This window comes from Palaemon carinicauda, chromosome 16 (genome assembly GCF_036898095.1).
Source record: "Palaemon carinicauda isolate YSFRI2023 chromosome 16, ASM3689809v2, whole genome shotgun sequence".
NCBI lineage: Eukaryota > Metazoa > Arthropoda > Malacostraca > Decapoda > Palaemonidae > Palaemon > Palaemon carinicauda.
In genome coordinates, this window is record NC_090740.1 from 21,536,404 (window position 1) to 21,557,819 (window position 21,416).

The 21,416-nt window shown below is 39.1% G+C and overlaps 1 protein-coding gene across 4 annotated transcripts in view; it reads left to right on the forward strand.

The window, feature by feature from the left end:
* The window catches only part of LOC137655693 (synaptic vesicle glycoprotein 2B-like), a 132,862-nt gene that overhangs the window by 84,000 nt on the left and 27,446 nt on the right, over positions 1-21,416 (forward strand). For all 4 annotated transcript variants that reach the window (XM_068389664.1, XM_068389665.1, XM_068389663.1 and 1 more), the window contains 4 exons: positions 6,276-6,408; positions 13,457-13,632; positions 13,782-13,860; positions 16,653-16,830. In XM_068389664.1, the coding sequence (XP_068245765.1) occupies positions 6,276-6,408; positions 13,457-13,632; positions 13,782-13,860; positions 16,653-16,830 (566 nt within the window). The remainder of the gene's footprint in view (positions 1-6,275; positions 6,409-13,456; positions 13,633-13,781; positions 13,861-16,652; positions 16,831-21,416) is intronic.

A 21,416-nucleotide genomic window follows, 5' to 3' on the forward strand; every position in this document is an offset into this window, starting at 1 on the left:
TTTACTCGTGTATTACATGTACACTCTTGCCTTGCTTTGAGTATTGTTCTCCTGTCAGGTCTTCAGTTGTTGAATCTAATCTTAATTTTTTGGACAAGATCTTACAGTTTTATTAAATCTCGCATATCATAACTCAAAGTTTTATTCAGTCCAAGATAATCAGTAATAGGTTGTTCATGAGCAAGACTGAGAACATCAACATTATGATTTTCAGGGATAACAACCTGAACAACAGCATGGTCAGATTCTGGATTTACAATCATCTTTGTACGAGATTTAAGATCACGGTATTCATTGAATAACATACTACCAGTTAATTTTGACACATGACTGGAATTGGACATATTAGTATTGAACTGATTATACAAAAATGTCTCAGAAAAGTCAACAACGTCATCAGCAGAAGGGACATCATTAAAAAGGAAGGTATCTTTAAAAGACAAGTCATTAGAACTCCCAATACAGTAACTAATTCATCATAAACTAACGTGTCCTCACAAAAGAGGTTAGCAGAACGGTAAGAAGACGTGAGATCACGAACAAAAATGTCCTCTTGAGACAGGTTGGTAGTACAGTTGACAACAGAAACATTACTAGGAACCAACATATCATTATTAAAAGTGAAGGTAGAACAGTCAACAATTGAACATATATCATGAACTAACTTATTAAGATAGGTTAGTAGAACAATCATTAGTGTGTACAGCACCACAAACCAACATCTCTTCATGAGGTAAGTTGATAGAACAAACAACAGTGAAGGCATTATCACTAACCAACACATCATTATTGGATGTGCTTGTAGAACTTAGCTCTCTGATAAGTCACATCATACAAAGAAAACAGAGTAGACAAATCAGGACTGAGAACCTTAAACTCATGATCAAGAACTGGCTCTTTAACCATCTTTGGTCAGACATCAACTTTCTCATTTATCAAGTCATTAACAAGGAAGATTTGAACGCCATTAACAGGCAACTTGGAAACGACACCAACAACAGGCCCTGATATCCAGTCACTATGAAGATCCATGCAATGCAAGGGAGCACTAAAATGGCCACCACTAAACCCACGAACGGAAACATAATCCCCAATAAATGAATACTCAGGCACAAGAACAGCTTTCTTGAAAACAAGAGACTGGGCACAACCAGTATCACGTATGTTACAAAGAGGGTGTTCCTTCTCAATTGAACCCTGTAACCCTTGGCATTGGTGAACAGACACTGTACTGTACCTGGACAGTCCTGGCTGTCCTACTGGTTAGCTAGCTGACCAGGTATCCCAGAGTCCATCAAAGTTTCTGATAATTCAGAAGGGGAGATTAGTTTCTCCTGAAAGGGTTCCTGGTACAGCTGGTCTTCCACAACCTTATCCTCCTCTTTATGAGTGAAGGCTTTCTTCTCTGGGAGTGCAGATACTTCTCATCAACCTCCCGCAGGACACTTAACGATCAGGGAGGCTTTGGCCATAGTGCTTCGGCATGTGGAAGCGTATCCCGACTCACGATCAAGGGAGAACCTGCTGTTCTGCTCATGCGCCAGTGTGTAGTAACAACGCAGCCTACTTCGCATCTGAGAATGAGAACAGTCTACGTACATAGGAGGGATGAAGGCTACTCGCAGATCTCCTAAGAGAGAAAGGACGAGCAGGAGTGTTTGCTCCAGGATATGCTAGTTCGACGAGACACAGATCCTGGTCTTGTGGAACAGTATTACTCACTGTACACCCAACCACCTAGCAAGGTGGGCGAGCGAGCTCTTCTGGGAAGATGCCAATAGAGCATATGGCAGAGGTGGATGACCCACAGGTCCGAACCTTGGTCAGACTCCGTCCTCAAGGCAGTATAGTACGTCCCATTCATGCACACTCTTCCTCCTCTTAACTCTTATCCTGTGAGCACGTTACCTCCTTCAGTTGCCTTTTTATTGTAGATAGGCATCTGGAGGCTGGAGACTGGTCAGAGACCTCTCAGCTCCAAACAAGTTTGTTCAACAAACCCCGTTCAAGATAGAGGAGGCCTAGACAGTCAGACTGGCCTCAAGACCAAAAAGACTTCATGCTCACAATGGATCTCAAAGACACGTACTTCTAGATCCCCATTCATCCATCCTCAAGGAAGTACCTAAAGTTCTTCCCCAACAACACATATACAAGTTCATGGTGCTGTGCTTTGGCCTGTCCATAGTACTGCAAATTCCCACTCGAGGATTTTTCTCTAGTGGCAACTTGGGTATACAAGATCGGAACCGCCTGCTTTGTCTCTTTGACGACTAGCGATTCTAGCAGAATCGATGGAAGCTCTTCCCCCTCATTGAGACAGACGCCTCAAATGTTGCCAAGATCTGGGGTCATGGTAATCTCGAGAAGTCCTATTTGGTACCACTGCAACCTGGTGTACTTAGTAATAAACATAGACACTATCTAGGCAAAGTCTGTCCTTAACAAGATTGGAGAGAATGAAATAAGTAGCAGAACTGTTTCTAAGATGAGATGAACTGCCAACACATCTTCGGCAGAAACTGCTAGGAAACCTCGCCTCCGGGGAGGTCCTGGTACCCAACAGCCATCTCCGCACTCTAACTCTCCAGTGGCAGTTGAAGAAATTCTGGTCTCAGCATAAAGACTCTCCAGATCTACTGGTCCTTATAAGGTTAGAGCAGTAGAGTGACCTGCAGTGCTAGGTGTCAGATTCCAACCTACTCAGGGGAATAGATTTACTCCCTCCTTCCCTGAAATAAATGCTTGTTATGGATGCATAAAAAAGAAGGGGGATGGCTCATTTGTTGCACCATTCCATCCCTGGAGGTTGGTCCAAAGCCAAGCAACACTGCCACATAAACCTCCTGAAATGAGAGCAACCTTTTAGCTCTCAAACTCTTCTAACAGCCTTTTCAGGACTCTCCGTGGTACTGAGGAATGACAAAACTACAGTGATGGCTTACATATACAAGCAAGGAGGTACTTTTCACAGCCCTTGGGGCATTTGGCTGTGGAGATAATCAGATGGATGGAAGACAACTTGGTAGCCCTCTTAGCTCATTGTATTCCGAGCAAGAGAAACATCTTGGTGGGCAAACTGAGCAGGAAGACTCAGGTAGTTGGCTTCGAGTGGTTTTGGAATCAACAGATAACCAACGAAGGCTTGACTTTATGAGGTTTGCCGACGATAGACCTATTTGGTACGTCTCTCGACCGGAACTTTCTGTGGGTACTTCTCACCAGTACCAGATCCCCATGTGATCTGACAAGATGCTTCCCAACACACGGAGGTCAATCTAGACGTCTATACATTCTTTCCCCTTTCTGCCTAGTAAGGAAGAGCTAAACAAAGTACAGACATCGCAAGACCTTTCGATGACTCTAGCTCCGATGTTGCAGCATGCAGAATTGTTCTTGGACCTTCTACATCTGCTCACAGAGACACCAAGAGAGTTCCCTCCACTCCCCAATCTTCTCAAACAACCACACTTGTAGATATCCCACAAACCAGTAGTTCCTCTACATCTTCATGCTTGAAAGTTTTCCAGCAACTTCACGCAGCACGAGGGTTTTCGCAACCAGTTACGAAAAAGGATGACTAGATAACCCAGAGAGTCATCTACTGCTATCTACGAAGCGAAGTAGTCAACCTTCTGTGGTTGGTGTCGTGGAAGGGGTATCCTGCCCCTTATTGTTACTACTCCAACAGCAGAGTTTTGTTATATCTCAGGGAGGTCAAATTCTGTTCAGTGTTGAAAGGCTATTACTGAGCCGGAAACCTCGCCTTTAAACTAAACGGAGTTGACATCTCCTTGAAGGAGTTATCTCTCCTCATACGAAGTTCTGATCGTACATGCTCTCATTTAGAAATTAAACCACCTCCTTGGAATGTAGGACGAGTACTACAATCCTGGATGATACGCCTAATGAACCCCTGAATTGGGCCTCAGACTATGACTTAGGGTTAAAGACGGTTTTCTTGTAGCCCTGTCCTCTGCTAAGAGAGACACCGAGCTAAATGATCTGTCCTATGACATCGCCCATTGTAAGAGATGGGGGCAAACAACACTCCACTGCATCCCTGAGTTTTTTTGCTAGACTCCGAATTGGACTGTTGCGGATCCTAGATTCATGACCTTTTGGATTGCGAGTTTCCATACTGTCATAAATGACTCACAGTTTGAGCTCGACAGATCAATAGACTGTTTTTCAGCACAGCTAGAGTCAAGAGAAGAATTACAAGGAACTCAATCTCATCCTGGATCAGGAAGGTGATCGAACAATTCCTCCAAGCACTTGTCCCTTTTTTACCATAGACCTAGAGCTCATGACGTCAGGGATGTTAGCATGTCCCTGGTGTTCAGAAGTACTTCAATGTGACAGAGGTCTTGAAGGCGGGCGTGTGAAAATGTCAGTCCATGTTCACCTCCCATTACCTGCAAGGCATAACCCACAGGAGCCTTGACACATTCTCCATAGGTCCTGTGGTGGCTGCACAAAACATGATCAGTAATACCTCAGCTCCCACGTAGGACAAGTAGCAGTCAGTTGAGGGCAGATGTTACCCAGTTGAAGTCTAGTGGGAATGTACGTATGACTGGCCTTTTATCGCCTTTCATTCCTCCTTTTCTTGGGGGCCTAAGCAAGCTGATTTCCTCTGACTGTAGGTGGGTATCATCATCCCTAGTGTATCCTAATATATGCATGTATATTGTTACGTTCCCAGTCTCCCACCGAGGTAGGATCGGGTAACACCCAGGTAAGAAAAAGCATAGCTCCAAATTAAGTCTTACCTTGATGAGTCACAATGGTTAGTTTTCACACCTTTGCATAATTGCTCAGGCCATTATCTCTTATTGGGAGTTAATGAAATGATAGGGTGCACTCTTTCACAGCTCATGCGAAGCATAAGAGTTGCACCCCGGGTCAGTGACCAGCCAGTTGGTCTTGGACTTCCACCACCAACCTAAACATGAGTCTCTATAGTAAAGAGCTGAAAGGTTTGTATTTGGTGCTAGAGCAAATGACAAATTTGGAAATGATTTGTATTTTTCATAACCATATAAACCTGAAACTCTTTACACATACTGACCCGCCATCACGTAATCCCTAGGAAGTCCTGCCTGCAATTGCAAAGGAACCTGTGTTAGCTACTATGAGCGTGAGCGGGGTGTTTGGTTTAGACCCACTAACTAGTAGAGAGGAATAGCACCTCGCTAAAAGTTTTACTGCTAGTTTTAGCTGTCGCTGAAATATATCGCTATGGTAAAGAACTTCAGGTTTGTATGATTAGGAAGAATACAAATTATTTCTAGATTGTCATTTTTTTGTATTAAATGCATACTTTTTATAAATGAATCTTATTCTTTGTATTGTATCAATCACTGTGGTATTAACTTATTGAATGTTATCAAATACTAGACAATTTCAGGCCACGATTTTGTGGTAATATTACTACTAACTCCTATCCACACTGGAAGGTCAACATCCCCTTGGAACTAATAGTGCAAGGGAAGGATTAGTGTTAGTTGGCTTTCATGAAATTGATGCCTAACATTAAGGGGCATACCAAATGTTTACCATGCAATTTGTGTTTTCAGTCTTCTTCATTACAAAGGAAACATGTTAGTTAGCTTGATGGATGTTAAGCTCAAGAAGAATATAAGATATCAGTTTGTTAATAGATATTACAAAATTAAATCTTAGCTATTGAATTTTTAAAGTTTAAATTGTGTAGGTTGTGATTATTCAGTTATTAAATTATTAACATTTCTTTACCTAAATTTTCCTCATTTTAAAACATATTTAAGTCTCTTATATTCATGGGTCAAATGACTTGCCTAAATCTCATGAAACACATCCTTCAAGTTTCAATTAGCCTATTCTGTGTGCCCACATAAATTGCTATTTAGGTTAAATTATAAGTATAGTGGGCTTTGGGTGAAACATATTTGAATATATATTATAACAAAAGATTCAGCCCTCCAACTCCACAAATTTCTCTTAGCCAAATGGGTATATCCCGAAAAGCAGTTAATTGCCAAGGACTTTAAGATCCACATGTGCAGTGTTACCAACATGGTAATGCCCTTTTATTCTCTTAATTTGTCAAGCAAAACGACTTGTTTCTCAGGTTTTGTGGTCCAAAAAGTGGGCACAACTATAAGTGATACTGTATTTGTTTCTGTATTGTTTGTTTTTTAAAAATTATGTGCTTCTCAATTTATGAATTTTGGATGTTTTGAAAGGTACTTACGACAGGCAATGTGTAATACTTGTTATTGATATTCCAGAATTGCTCTAATAATGCTGTGGCTTCCTGAGTCTCCTATGTTTTTACTTAACAAAGGGAAACATAAAGAAGCAATGGAAATACTACAAAATATATATTCTCTCAATAATGGAAAATCATCAAAGAATTTTCCAGTAAGTCTTTTATCTGCATTTAGTAATAGTCTTGTAATCATTTACACCCTAATTGCATGAACTAAAATTTTGCTTTTATGTAACTAATACATGTATACATATACCAAGGCACTTCCCCCAATTTTGAGGGTTAGCCAACATCTAACAAATGAAACAAAAAAGGGGACCTCTCCTCTCTACGTTCCTCCCAGCATGAGAAGGGACTCAACCGAGTTCGGCTGGTACTGCTAGGGTGGCACAGCCCACCCTCCCCTGGTATCCACCACATATGAAGCTTCATAATGCTGAATCCCCTACTGCTGCTACCTCCGCGGTCATCCAAGGCACCGGAGGAAGCAGCAGGGCCTACCGGAACTGCGTCACAATAGGAAGTTTTGTTGCTGGATTTTGTCAATATTATTCCTTTCTCTTCTCCCAAATAATAATTTCTTTATTATCACTGACAAACTGTACATATCAGCAATGCATTGATTTTAATGTCATACTGTATCATTTGGACCCGTTTAGGTGGTTACATTTACTTTGCATTCCTATTTCATAGAATCACAAGGTATATAGTGTTGACTTTGTGTTTTAATTTGGCATTGGCTTTTTTTCTGCCAAATGATGATAAGTACCATCACTACATGTTCATAATTTTGAATATGTACAACAAGGTACCCATTTATTTTACCTACACTATTAATATCATCTGGGAATTGTTATAGGTTCTTTTAATCTCTAAACAAAAAGATTTAACCACAGCAATTGAAATATGGGTTGTAATGACTTATTGGAAACGTCCCTGCCTAGTGATCGCCAGATTGAGGTTTGAGTTTCTTTAGTGTCTGCAACCTCACCATCCTTGTACACTAAGAAGGGGGTTGGTTTGTGGGAGCCAATAGATCTACCTGCTGAGTCTTCAGCAGCCATTGCCAAGCCCTCCCTGGTCCTATTATGGGTGGAGAGGGGGCTTGGGCACTTATCATATGTATATACAGTATGGTCAGTCTCTAAGGCATTGTCCTTGCCTCTGCCATTCATGAGCAGCCCTTAAACCTTTAAATTGAAATAAAAAGAAACTTGCCCAAAAAACATAACACATTTATTTACAAAGTTATTTGCAAAGAAAATTAATGTGGCTTCTTTTACTCTCAAAGACGAATCAAATCATTTAAAAATATTAATACTGTAAGTAAGGGGAACAGGCAGGAAAGTAGAGAAATACTTAATGGAATGTTGTAGAGCTTTTTGCAGCTCCTGAGATTATTGGCCTGAGAACATTGCAGAAGGGCGGCTGAAGTTTGCATGAAGCTGCCACGATGACTTTAGTGGCTTCAAGATGGGACACTATATGTGAACACTATATTTTCCTATGGTAAATATGTATGATAAACACTATTTACTAAAACCTATCTTACACTGTTAGGAAATAGAGAATGAAATGTACTTAACCACAAAGCAAATAGTATAGGCCTAATGATACTAATTCAATAAGGCAATCTGGAAAAAGAAGTTCAGTTGAAAATTGAGAAAAAAAATGGTTGGTCGATAACAGCCAACTGAACAAATTCTCAAAAAAAAAAAAAAAAAAAACCTAACCACTCTCAAAATTTGTGTGGTTAAAAAGACAAAAAATAAAAGAAGACATACAATACTTTCAAATGGACTTTTAACAAGAAAAACAACTGAAATGTCATGTATATAATAACAACCAAGATCCCTGAATCCATCACTGAATAATGTTTATTGTTAGCTAAGATAACGCTTACTTAAATACATAAGCAATAGTTCTAGTTATTCGAAATTGGAAATGCATTTTAATTAAGACACCATTATCCTGAATTTTTCAGATAATTCTGTATCAAATGAAGTAGAAAAAGGCTTTCGGTTATGGATTATCCCTTGTCATAGATGAAAAAACCTAATGGTGTAAATATTACTTCTGCATTTGTATAATAGGAAAAAAATAAGAAAATTTTCCAATGCAACATTGACATTGCTAAAGGCTTAATATATTCTGCCATTGGATCTGAAAACCCTTGTAATGTTCCTAAATGTTTTTCAACAGCCTTAAAATAATTAAAAAAGGACTGTGACTTGCATGTATCAAAATCAGACAAAGCTGGTGTATTAGTTATAATGAACAAAACCATATATTTAAAAGAAATGTACTTACTTTTATCAGATGTTTCTACCTACTTGAAATTAAGAGTTAATCCCTAGATGATGCCATTAAAATTTTTTTACAGAAACTTTAATTCTATTTTAAAGCAAGAAAAATTCTTAATTGATTCTTTTACTTCTACTGGACCATCATTGCCTCTTATTTATATGATTTAATTGAAAACCATAAACCAGGAAATTCAGTAAGACCCATTATTAGTGCAACAGGATCTATTAATTATAAGTTATCAAAATATCTAGTTAAATTCACTTCTCCGATTTTAGGATCTATTTCAACCTCACATATAAAAAAATTCGCTTGAACTTTGCGACAAATTACAAGATATTAATGCCTAACCACAGATTAGTTAACTTTGATGTTACATCATTGTTTACCAATGTGCCTGTAGATTTATTGGATTTCCTGTCTGGTATTTTAGATGTTTATGAGTTACCTTTACCAACCCATACTATTATTGAACTTATATGTCTGTGTATTACAGTATAAATTTAGTTTTAATGGAGATTACTATGAACAAGTTTTGGTATGGCAATGGGTAATCCTTTGTCCCTCTCTTTTATCCAACATATATATGGAGTTTAACTTGTATGGTGATGGAGTGGTGAGAGAGGTGAATGCTCGAGTGCTTGGACGAGGATTGAAACTGGTAGACGAGAATGACCATGAAAGGGAGGTAATCAGTTGTTTTTTGCAGATGATACTGTACTGGTTGCAGACACAGAAGAGAAGCTTAGCCGATTAGTGACAGAATTTGGAAGAGTGTGTGAGAGAAGGAAGTTGAAAGTTAATGTGGGTAAGAGTAAGGTTATGAGATATACGAGAAGGGAAGGTGGTGCGAGGTTGAATGTCATGTTGAATGGAGAGTTACTTGAGGAGGTGGATCAGTTTAAGTGTTTGGGGTCTGTTGTTGCAGCAAATGGTGGAGTGGAAGCAGATGTACGTCAGAGAGTGAATGAAGGATGCAAAGTGTTGGGGGCAGTTAAGGGAGTAGTAAAAAGTAGAGGGTTGGACATGAATGTAAAGAGAGTTTTATATGAGAAAGTGATTGTGCCAACTGTGATGTATGGATCGGAGTTGTGGGGAATGAAAGTGACGGAGAGACTTAAATTGAATGTGTTTGAGATGTAGTGTCTAAAGAGTATGGCTGGTGTATTTCGAGTAAATAGGTGCTAAATGAGTTAGCAGCTAGAGTGGATATGAATGTGTTGAGGTGGTTTGGCCATGTTGAGAGAATGGAAAATGGCTGTCTGCTAAAGAAGGTGATGAATGCAAGAGTTGATGGGAGAAGTACAAGAGGAAGGCCAAGGTTTGGGTGGATGGATGGAGTGAAGGAAGCTCTTGGTGACAGGAAGATAGATGTGAGAGAGGCAAGAGAGCGTGCTAGAAATAGGAATGAATGGCGAGCGATTGTGACACAGTTCCGGTAGGCCCTGCTGCTTCCTCCAGTGCCTTGGATGACCGCGGAGGTAGCAGCAGTAGGGGATTCAGCGTTACGAAGCTTCATCTGTGGTGGATAATGGGGGATGGTGGGCTGTGGCACCCTAGCAGTACCAGCCGATCTCAGTTGAGTCCCTTCTCAGGCTGGGAGGAACGTAGAGAGGAGAGGTCCCCTTTTTAGTTTCATTTGTTTGATGTCGCCTACCTCCCAAAATTGGGGGAAGTGCCTTGGTATATGTATGTATATATGGAGTTTTTGTAATCTGGATTGATCCCTTCCATGTGGTCCTCCCAAATTGTTTGGTATCGTTGTATTAACAATGTTTTGGGTATTCTAGAAGAAAATTTTTATCTTAAAGGTTTTGTTTCAATTATTAATTTATTAGTACCATCCTTAAAATTTACTATAGAAAATAAAGAAAATAACAGTATCCCATTTTAGATGTTTTGATGTTACACAAGCAGATAAATTTTAGTATTCCATATATAGAAAGCTTACCAATAACTTCAAATGTTCATTTTCATTCTGGCCATTCTAAAAAAAAAAATTCTGTTTTTTTTTTTTTGCTATGTACCTTAGGGCATTTAGAATATGCAGCCCAGAGTACATAGAGGACAAGTTCACTAAAATTGAATAAATTACTACTATTTTCTGCTATCCCAAATATTTTTTAGAAAACTGTATGAATAAAACTAAGAAAACATTTTATATTGTCCAGGTAGAGAAAAAGGAAACAACGAATAATATATTTTGTTTGTCATTTCTTGATAGTTTTCTAGATTTCATACCCCTTTTGAAAAAACTAGATACTAGGGTACAGTAGTGTTTAAATATAATTGTACTTTTAAAAAATATGTTAATTAAGAATAGTTCTGGAAATGATAATAATATAGTAAAGAGTATTTCTTGCTCAGATTGTAACTTGTTCTATGTTGGCTAAACGTCCAAAGGCATTTCTGCCAGAATAAAACTGCATAAGATAGCTGTCTCAAGGGTATCTCTTAATAAGGCTTTGGCCTTCCACTAGCTAGGATATAGTCAGAGAATCGGCTGGTCAGATATGAGTAAAATAATCCATGTTAATGACCACAGTATACCCAAAGAAATGTTGAATCCTTTTTAATATCCTGGACCAAAGGTCACAAATTAAATTTAAGCCCTGATTTGCTTTCTGTGATTTTGGTATTATCCTTTTATCTAAAATCTGACTTATCTTGAAGTAGATATACAGTGGAACCTCTACACACGAACGTATCTACATCCAAATTTTCCAACATCCGAAGTAAAATTCGAGCAATTTTTCGACTCTACACCCGAATTTTATTTCGACACACGAAGTAAGCAATTTTTGTCGTACCGGTTGTATCCGAATTTTTCGACACGCGAAGTACAATTCGAACACGTTCCTACTCTACACCCAAATTTTTTTTCGACACCCGAAGTAAACAATACCCGTACATGTAGATGGTACTCATAGCGCCGGATGTATTTTTTATTTCCGCCGATAGAAGGCAGCATTTCTACCTCGGAGGGACCCTCAATTAGTGTGGCTTGGGACATTCCTCTGTTCTCGTCGGCTTCGTGTGGTTGTGCCCTGTGCGTTCTGCTATTAACTGTGTTTTAATCGTGATTTTTTACGTTCATCCTTTTACGGTATTTTACGTAAATCATGGGTCCTAAAAGGCTTAGTTTCGCAAGTGTTAGTGGTAGTTGTGAGAAAAGGAATAAGGAAATGCTTTCTTTAGAAGTAAAGCAAGGAATTATTGAAAAGCATGAGCGTGGCGTCCGCGTGAGTGAACTTGTAAAAGAACATCACGACGAACTTACTACTGAGGAGCTCAAGGAACTCCATGCTATGTCTGAGCACATGAGTGATGACAAGGAAGGGATTGAGGAGGTAGAACATGTGTTAGGTTCGGCGCAAATAAAAGAGGTGTTAGGAAAATATCAAGACGTGGTCGACTTCATCGACAAATACCATCCAAAAAAATTGCAGGTTTGTCGTGTAGTTGTGCAGTTCGATGATGTTTCCCTAACTTATTTTCGAAACATTCTGAAAAGCTGTACCAAGCAACTTTCTATCGATAGCTTCTTTAAAAAAACTACGAAGCGAACTCGTGATGAAGAGGAAGGAAGTGGTTCAAAGAAAACGGCAAAGAGTGAAGCGAAAGAAAGTGAAACAAAGAAAATGGCAAAGATTGAAGAGAAAAAAATTCAATCAATTTTAAGTGTAGAGTGAAAGTGATTAAAATTAATCATCAAAAAGAAAAAAAGAAAATGTAAAAAAAATATAAAATATGAAAATAAAAAAAATAAATAAGCTAAGTTAGGTTAAAGTTCACTTAGTGTAAGTTAGAATAAGTCCGTCCGTCTCCTCTCTGCGTAGCAAGACCAACATCTGCGCTGGACTTTCTAAGGTAAAGTGACGCTAAAAACCTGTTTCTTATTTATTATTTCTTGATAATTATTCTTTTTTACATGTCTATTATCTAATTTAGAGTACAGTACATATTGTCATGTGTAATTATGTGTAGTAATTTATTAAGGAGTTATCATAGGTTTTTGGGCTCAACCACGGATTAATCCTATTTCGATGTATTCTTATGGGAAAATTCGTTTCTACATCCGAACATTTTCTACATCCGAAATCAGTTGTGGAACGGATTAAATTCGTATGTAGAGGTACCACTGTATTAACTGCAATGACTCATGATTTAAGGAAAGAAACTTGCTCGATTGAATAAGAATGCTGTTACTAATATATATTTATAGACTCCATTCTGAAGGTATGTTAGATGTTTAAGTATCCAAGATGTCCTCTAGTATGTTAACCCTTTTACCCCCAAAGGACGTACTGGTACGTTTCACAAAAGCCATCCCTTTACCCCCATGGATGTACCAGTACGTCCTTGCAAAAAAATGCTATAAATTTTTTTTTTCATATTTTTAAAAATATTTTGAGAAAATTCAGGCATTTTCCAAGAGAATGAGACCAACCTGACCTCTCTATGACAAAAATTAAGGCTGTTAGAGCAATTAAAAAAATATATACTGCAAAATGTGCTGGGAAAAAAATAACCTCCTGGGGGTTAAGGGTTGGAAATTTCCAAATAGCCGGGGGGTAAAAGGGTTAAATAAAATTATGTATCATGATTAAAATTTATAAGATCGTAGGTGAAGTTTGCTTATCTTGGGATCATGCTGTACAAGTGGGTGCTTCCAGTATTTAGAATGAATCCCATTGAAGAAAAAGAATACCATGATATCATCTGCTAACTCTTTGATGAACCAGTGAAGAAGGTCCTTTGTCCTAATTATGTACAGTACAGTAAATTTAATTCAAAACCTATTGTAGGCAAAATAACAGCAAATAAAAAGTAATGGTAAATTTTGATTTTTGAATCATGAATTATTTTAAATCTTTAGTATATATCAACTTTCAGATAACGAAGCTCAATTCAGCTGGTCTGAAAATACAAGCATCTTCAAGTTCAAGTTGGTGGAGGTCTACTAAAGATGCGTTTTCATCAACATTGCGACAGACTATGTCTCTATTTAGTAGCTCATTACTTCGAATTACGATACTGATGTTAATAATAAATTTTGCAATACAGTTCGGGTAGGTATGCATTATTTTTGTTTCTATTTTCTTGAGAAGTCTATAGATTATTACTGTGATTTATTTTTTATATTCGATCATAGGGATTAAGATGGGTATGGAGTTGATCACCAGTACTATTTGGTTGATTATAAAACTTTTGTTTGCAGGTATTATGGCCTTTGGTTGTGGTTTCCTGAGCTCTTCAATCGATTGGAAACATATTATAAAGAGCACCCAGATGATAGAGTGAGTTAATGACATAATTAATTTGTTAGTTAAATATACAAATTGTTTTGCTTGTTTACAATGCACACTAATGAATAACTTTAACCAGTAACTTTAACAAGTACAATAAATGCATAAGCACCCATCAACTTTCATAAGAGTAATGCTTTGCTGAATATACAAAGCAAGGCTTTTTCTGTGGACAGGACAGCATGATATTACCAAATCAAAGCATTTGTAAAACTGTTATGATATATAGCTACAGTATATATCTACTGTATATTCATTGACATGGCTGAAGGATATTAGATAGATAAGTATTCACAGATGAAGAACGATAATTTTTCATTATGGCTGCTTGAGTGTAGTTGGAAAAGTGTATGGTAGAGTATTGATTAATAGGATTAAGGATAAAACAGAGAATGCAATCTTAGAAGTACAGGTTGGTTTTAGAAGAGGTTGGGGTTGTATGAATCAGATTTTTATAGTTAGGCAGATATGTGAGAAATATTTAGCAAAAGGTAATGAGGTGTATGTTGCGTTTATGGATCTGGAGAAAGCGTATGATAGAGTTGATAGGGAAGCAATGTGGAATGGGATGAGGTTATATGGAGTTGGTGGAAGGTTGTTGCAAGCAGTGAAAAGTTTCTACAAAGGTAGTAAAGCATGTTTTAGGATAGGAAATGAAGTGAGCGATTGGTTTCTGGTGAGAGTGTGGCTGAGATAGGGATGTGTGATGTTGCCGTGGTTGTTTAACCTGTATGTTGATGGAGTGGTGAGAGAGGTGAATTCTCGAGTGCTTGGATGAGGATTGAAATTGGTAGATGAGAATAACCATGAATGGGAGGTAAATCAGTTGTTGTTTGCGGATGATAATGTACTGATAGCAGACGCAGAAGAGAAGCTTGGCCGATTAGTGACAGAATTTGGAAGGGTGTGTGAAAGAAGGAAGTTGAGAGTTAATGTGGGTAAGAGTAAGGTTACGAGATGTACGAGAAGGGAAGGTGGTGCGAAGTTGAATGTCATGTTGAATGGAGAGTTACTTGAGGAGGAGGAGCAGTTTAAGTACTTGGGGTCTATTGTTGCAGCAAATGGTGGAGTGGAAGCAGATGTATGTCAGAGAGTGAATGAAGGATGCAAAGTGTTGGGGGCAGTTAAGGAAGTAGTAAACAATAGAGGGTTGGGCATGAATGTAAAGAGAGTTCTGTATGAGAAAGTGATTGTACCAACTGTGATGTATGGATCGGTGTTGTTGGGAATGAAAGTAACGGAGAGACAGAAATTGAATGTGTTTGAGATGAAGTATCTAAGGATTATAGCTGGTGTATCTCGAGTAGATAGGGTTAGGAATGAAGAAGTGAGGGTGAGAACGGGTGTAAGAAATGAGTTAGCAGCTAGAGTGGATATGAATGTGTTGAGGTGGTTTGGCCATGTTGAGAGAATTGAAAATGGCTGTCTACTAAAGAAGGTGATGAATGCAAGAGTTGATGGGAGAAGTACAAGAGGAAGGCCAAGGTGTGGGTGGATGGATGGAGTGAAGGAAGCTCTGGGTGATAGGAGGATAGATATGAGAGAGGCAAGAGAGCGTGCTAGAAATAGGAATGAATGGCGAGCGATTGTGACGCAGTTCCAGTAGGCCCTGCTGCTTCCTCCGGTGCCTTGGTTGACCGCAGAGGTAGCAGCAGTAGGGGATTCAGTGTTATGAAGCTTCATCTGTGGTGGATAACGGGGGATGGTGGGCTGTGGCACCCTAGCAGTACCAGCCAAACTCAGTTGAGTCCCTTGTCAGGCTGGGAGGAACGTAGAGAGGCGAGGTCCCCTTTTTTGTTTCATTTGTTTGATGTCGGCTACCCCCCAAAATTGGGGGAAATGCCTTGTTATATGTATGTATGTATGGCTGCTTATCGATTTTTTTAACCTGATACATTTGTGTGAACACTGTTTCAATATATGTTCCTCCAAATATTCATGTAACCCCCAGTGGTAATTTAGGTCCTTCATGTACAGTATATTGAATTTTTGGGGAGAGAAATTTATTGTGTCCACTTTGAAAGAGTTTGAAAGTTTATAGGAACAGGCCTGCGCTTCATTTCTAGCTTTGATGACAATGTTTTGCCATACGTCTACATATTTTCAAAAGGAATATTCCACACATTGCAGTGAAGGCATTCAAAAGCTTCAATACCTCCAGGATCAAGGACATGAATTTTATGGCTTAATCGATGTACATGAAGACTATAATAAGTTGTAGAAAATTACATAAACGAAAAGAAAAGAAACGGGCTTAAACCCTTGAAATGAATAACCAGGAGCTAAAGTAATCAAACTAAAATATGGATAGAGAGAAATGTTATAGGAGATGAAATTTAAGCACAATTTTCATAGACTATAAAAACATTACCACACTTGTTCATTTATGTGTAAAGCAGTGTTTTATCAATAAGAATTCAAAGGAAAAATCTGAAACTAACATAGTCTTATAATTCATATACTGCAGTATATGACTAAATCATTGCTTTGAGCTTTCACTTGTTATCTTTGTTCTGGAGACATAAATCTATGGTCTAGCTTCATCATTTTTAAAGACAGTAACTATTGAAGTTCCTAGTGCTCTGAAAGTAGTTAAGTTTAAGAATTTTTTATGTTGGTAACAAAATATATTGATGTTCCCTGGAAATGCCCTGTATTTTCTTTAACGTTGAAGTTCTTGGAAATTTTTCTTTTTTGAGATTATATTCTTGCACAGAATATAGAAAAACATTTTATGCTTTCGAATACAGTCTTAAAAACAATTTGATTTTTTGATAAAACAGGTTAGTGTTTGTGAACTGACAGCATTCCATGGAAATGCCACTACTCTAGATTGTGACTCTGACACCTTAGTGGATCCTCAAGCACTTGTGAATACACTTATAACAGCAACTTCTGCTTTTCCTGCGAATGTATGGACAATATTTGCAATGGATAAACTTGGGCGCAAATTTTTCTTAGGTAAGACATTTGACTTGCTTAATTATCGTGAAGCTGTAAAGAATTTTAATGAGAATGTTTTATTCAAATTGTGATCTCATATTTTTATTGATAATTTATGTAATTAATTTCCTAGGTAAGATTTTGTTTAAAAAAATATCAATGAAGAAATGCTTTATTTCATTTCTCATCAATATTATAAAGTTAGTATAATATTGTTATGTATGGGGCTAGTATAATATTGTTATGTATGGGGCTAGACATGATTTTATTTATGTCTAAAGAGAAACCGTGAATTACTATTAGCTTTAAATCTTCATCTATGCTCATTCCCCATATTTGTTTGCACCAAGTTCATACTGATATACTGTATGTCCCACAGCAGTACTTCTATGACTATATACTGTACTACATTTCTGAGTATGGCAATTGTCCTTCATCCCTTCTCAACAAACGTTTTAACCATCTGTCTTTGATATCTGTCTTTTAGACATCAAAACAGCAGTATGTTGTTGAAAGAAGATTTACCAAAGCTTGAAGAATGACTTAGTTTAGCCAATCTTTCCATGTCAACTCTACCATTTTGAGGTTACTATAGGATGGTGAAAGAGTGAAGGGGGTGGTCAGCATTCTGTGGTGGGAGAGAATCAAAACTAGAATGTCTTGTAGTGCACTGATCATGACAGACTGAATGCTGTGGGAAGGGGCCAAAAACAGAATTCATTGCTTAACCCTTTTACCCCCAAAGGACGTACTGGTATTTTCACAAAAGCCATCCCTTTACCCCCAAGGACGTACCGGTACGTCCTTGCAAAAAAATGCTATAAAAATTTGTTTTTCATATTTTTTGATAATTTTTTGAGAAAATTCAGGCATTTTCCAAGAGAATGAGACCAACCTGACCTCTCTATGCCAAAAATTAAGGCTGTTAGAGCAATTTAAAAAAAAATATACTGCAAAATGTGCTGGGAAAAAAATAACCCCCTGGGGGTTAAGGGTTGGAAATTTCCAAATACCCCTGGGGTAAAAGGGTTAAATATCGCTAGTCTCCCTAGTGAATAAATGAATCTGTGAAAAGCAATTGTGCGAATGCTAAGGTGTGTCTGTACTTATATTGACTAGCAGCCTAGCAGTCCCTTTCAACTTTATCCAAACTTATTTTATTTTATCATTCCAATTATTCCTCCCCAAAATTCATATTCTTTACTTTCCTGGAAGTATGAGCATTAAGAAAGTCAGCCCTTACTTGGTGACAAGCACCATCCTAATCAGACCTTCATGGCTAAAGCCAGAGACTGTGAGGCCTGCAAGAGATAATCCCTCATTTTGAGTATTGCTTGTTAATTCTTTGTTAATCTTAGGCAATTTTTTTTGTTTGGTGCTGTTATTTTTACTTCATTTTATTAGTAAAGATAGTTCATGGATGTCTACTACAATGAATAAACAACAGTTATGTGACAATTGCAGTGTTGATTAGTTACTATTGGTCACCTGCTTGGTGTGTACTTGACCACAGTAAAAATGGCTCGGTAGTAACCCCTCGTATTCAAGGTAATGTAGGTTACTTCACTATTCCTATGTCAAATGAAACCTATTTTTAGCCATATCAGGGTGACATTGTAGTCATGCTGCTGGATGAAAAATACACCTGGTGAGCCAGTAGAAATATTCAGTTCCCGTAACCCATTTTATCTAAATTACCCATAAGAGAATGTCGAGTTTCATCACTTTCATTATTGTGGTGTTAACTTATGATCTTTTTTATGTACAGTAGGACTTAGTGCAAGGTTATCATTACATGGAATGTGGTTTTAAAATAAGTTTTTCAATATCAAACTTACCCGATGATCATATAGCTGCATCCCTGCTGCCCGACAGAAAAAACCTACGGGCGGAATACGCCAGCGATCGCTATACAGGTGGGGGTGTACATCAACAGCGCCATCTGTCAAGTAGGTACTCAAGTACTCGATGTCAACAAAGAACCAATTTTCCCTCTGTCGTGCCACTGGCAAGACCTACTAAATACGCCGTCCCTAACTGGATTTGTTTTCACAACGATTTGGTGAAGTACACTATTCCAGTTTTGAGCTTTCGCTATGCAGGGGTTTTATCTTCATTTCAAAACTTGAACTCGTTTTGGATAGATTTAATTATGGTGACGAAGAGAGTATGGACTCTCTTTCACTTTTAAATGGCCGACCCTTCCCTTAGACGGAAGTGTTGGTGACGAAGAGAGTATGGACTCTCTTTCACTTTTAAATGGCCGACCCTTCCCTTAGACGGAAGTGTGTTTAGGTTTTTGGTAATTTTGCTTAACAAGTTATAGATCTATTTATTTTATATCTCTCCGCCTTTATAGGCCTCTTCGATTAACTTTCCATTTATTATAAACTTATAAAAATTAATTTTTATGTTTGTTTATATGCGACCTTTCCTAATAGTAGGCGGTCCTTACTTGGAACCGAAGTTAATTTACATTGAGCCCGTCATATCGTATTTACCTTTTAAGAATTTAATACTTTTTTAATTTTAATGTTTTATGAAAGAATTTCTTTGATAGTCTCGTACTGTTTTCAAAGATGAACTAACGTTTAGTTTAGTCTCCGCAGTTGTTGACGTTCAGAACGTTCAACATGCGCTCTATCGTTACGATAGAGAGAGAGTATTTCACGGTTTCACATTGCAGTAAGAGTAAACCGATTCTAGCGTTTCGTTCATTCTTTCTTAGCTTAAATGGTTTAAATTCTAAATAAAGGAACTTTTTATTTGGGAAACCTTTCAGTTTTTTCCTTTAGCAAATAATATGTTTTAACGATATATAATTGGGCTCTTCTCTCAGGTTCTAAGTCAAGAGAGAAGAGAGAGAGAGATAGAGACGGAGGGAGAGAGAGGAGAATAAACGTTTCGTTCAAGCGGGTAACGTTGTTCTCGTTTTTTACTCTTCTCCCTAGTCGCTGTAGGGGAAGAAGGTAAAACGTTTCTAGAGTTTTATTCTTGTTCCCAGGCTTTATGCGGTGAGAGATTTTAAACGTAGTTTATTTGATCTAGTGTTTAGTCTCTTTTCCAGCCACTGAATTCTTTATCTTTAATTATGTTTTTCTGTTGCATTGTAAAACTGTTTTCGCAATTACTACCTTTTAATGAAGGATAGGATTGCGTGTTTCAGGTAGAAATCAGTTAAAGTTTCGATTTCAATGAAATAAGTGCAAACAGAAAATCAAAAGTGATAAAGTGATATGCGCAAAGTGTTACAGTGTTGCGTTCGAGGGTTCGTCTGTTCGTGCCAGTTGTTCACCTAGTCCGGGACCTCTTACAAGCTCCCAAGCCCAGGGGAGAAGTAATGTCGAACGACTTATGGGTTCCACAGGCCTTGATCGACGAACAGACGTTTCCCTCCGTGGTTTCGGGTGTATCTACACACGTTGCCGACGTGATCACCCCACCCACACAAAGACGAGAGAGCCCATTTATTCCTCGTCTGCGGAAGAGGTTTCTCGTAGAAACCATGGACCAAATCTTGCAGCTTTTTAAGTGCAAGTCGGTCCCTTCCGCGCAAGTCCAACGGCCTAGGTGTAGCCACTGGGTCAGTTTGGACTCGCTGCAGTCATCCAACGACTGCACACCTCCCAAGAGAGGCAAGGTGGTACCGCAACAGGCAGTAACTCCGTCTGTTGCCGCACCAGCTGTTTTAGACCCTCAGTCACAACGGACAGTAGCTCCGTTTGTTGCCGTTTTTTGTAGACCCTAGTGGTCTTTACTGCAGTCTATGCAGACTCAGTTAGCTGCGGTTATGCAGGAGTTTCGTGCGGAGAAGGTTTACACTGCTCTCGTTAGCCTACAACCTGCCACGGTTGTGCGCCCAGCTCACGCTGAGGCTGCCTGCTCCCACACTCCGGCTGCAGAGAGCTCCACCTCCGATGCGCGATCGACCCTGCCAGACGCATGTTAACGTTAGCCGACGTGCGGCTCCCTCCGTTAACATGCGTGAGCTACCGCATCAGCAGTGGGAAGGTGGAGTCAAGCTGCCGTGTTTTGACGCGATGCGTTAGTTTCCGCAACCCACGGCAGTCCCCACCACGCACCCCCACTCCGCTTTGGTTGTTGCCTGCTCCCACACTCCGACTGCGGAGAAGGTTGACGATGCACCCGTTGGCCTACAGCCTGCCACGGTTGTGCGCCCAGCATGGCTGCCTGCTCCCACACTCTTGTTGTGAGAGCTCCTCCACCCATGCGCAGTCGACCCTGCCAGACGCATGCTGACTCCCACAGACACACGGAGCTCTCCGTTGCCGTGCGTGAGCTACCACAAGCTGCCGTGTTTTGACACGGTGTGTCAGCCTCCGCAACCCACTGTGGTTACCGCCACTCGCCCGCAGCAGACTAGTCAGTCAGGAGTTGAGGCTTCCCCACACAGCTTTGGTTGTTGCCAGCTCACAGACTGTCAAGCAGTTACATGACGTTGCCTTCTGGTCTGCTACTAATGCACCAGTGCTGTATGTCCTCACGCACCTGTTGTGGTTGACAGTTCAGTTTTTGACAGTTCACAGACTGTCAAGCAGTTACATAACGTTGCCTTCTGGTCTGCTGCTTATGCACCAGTGAAA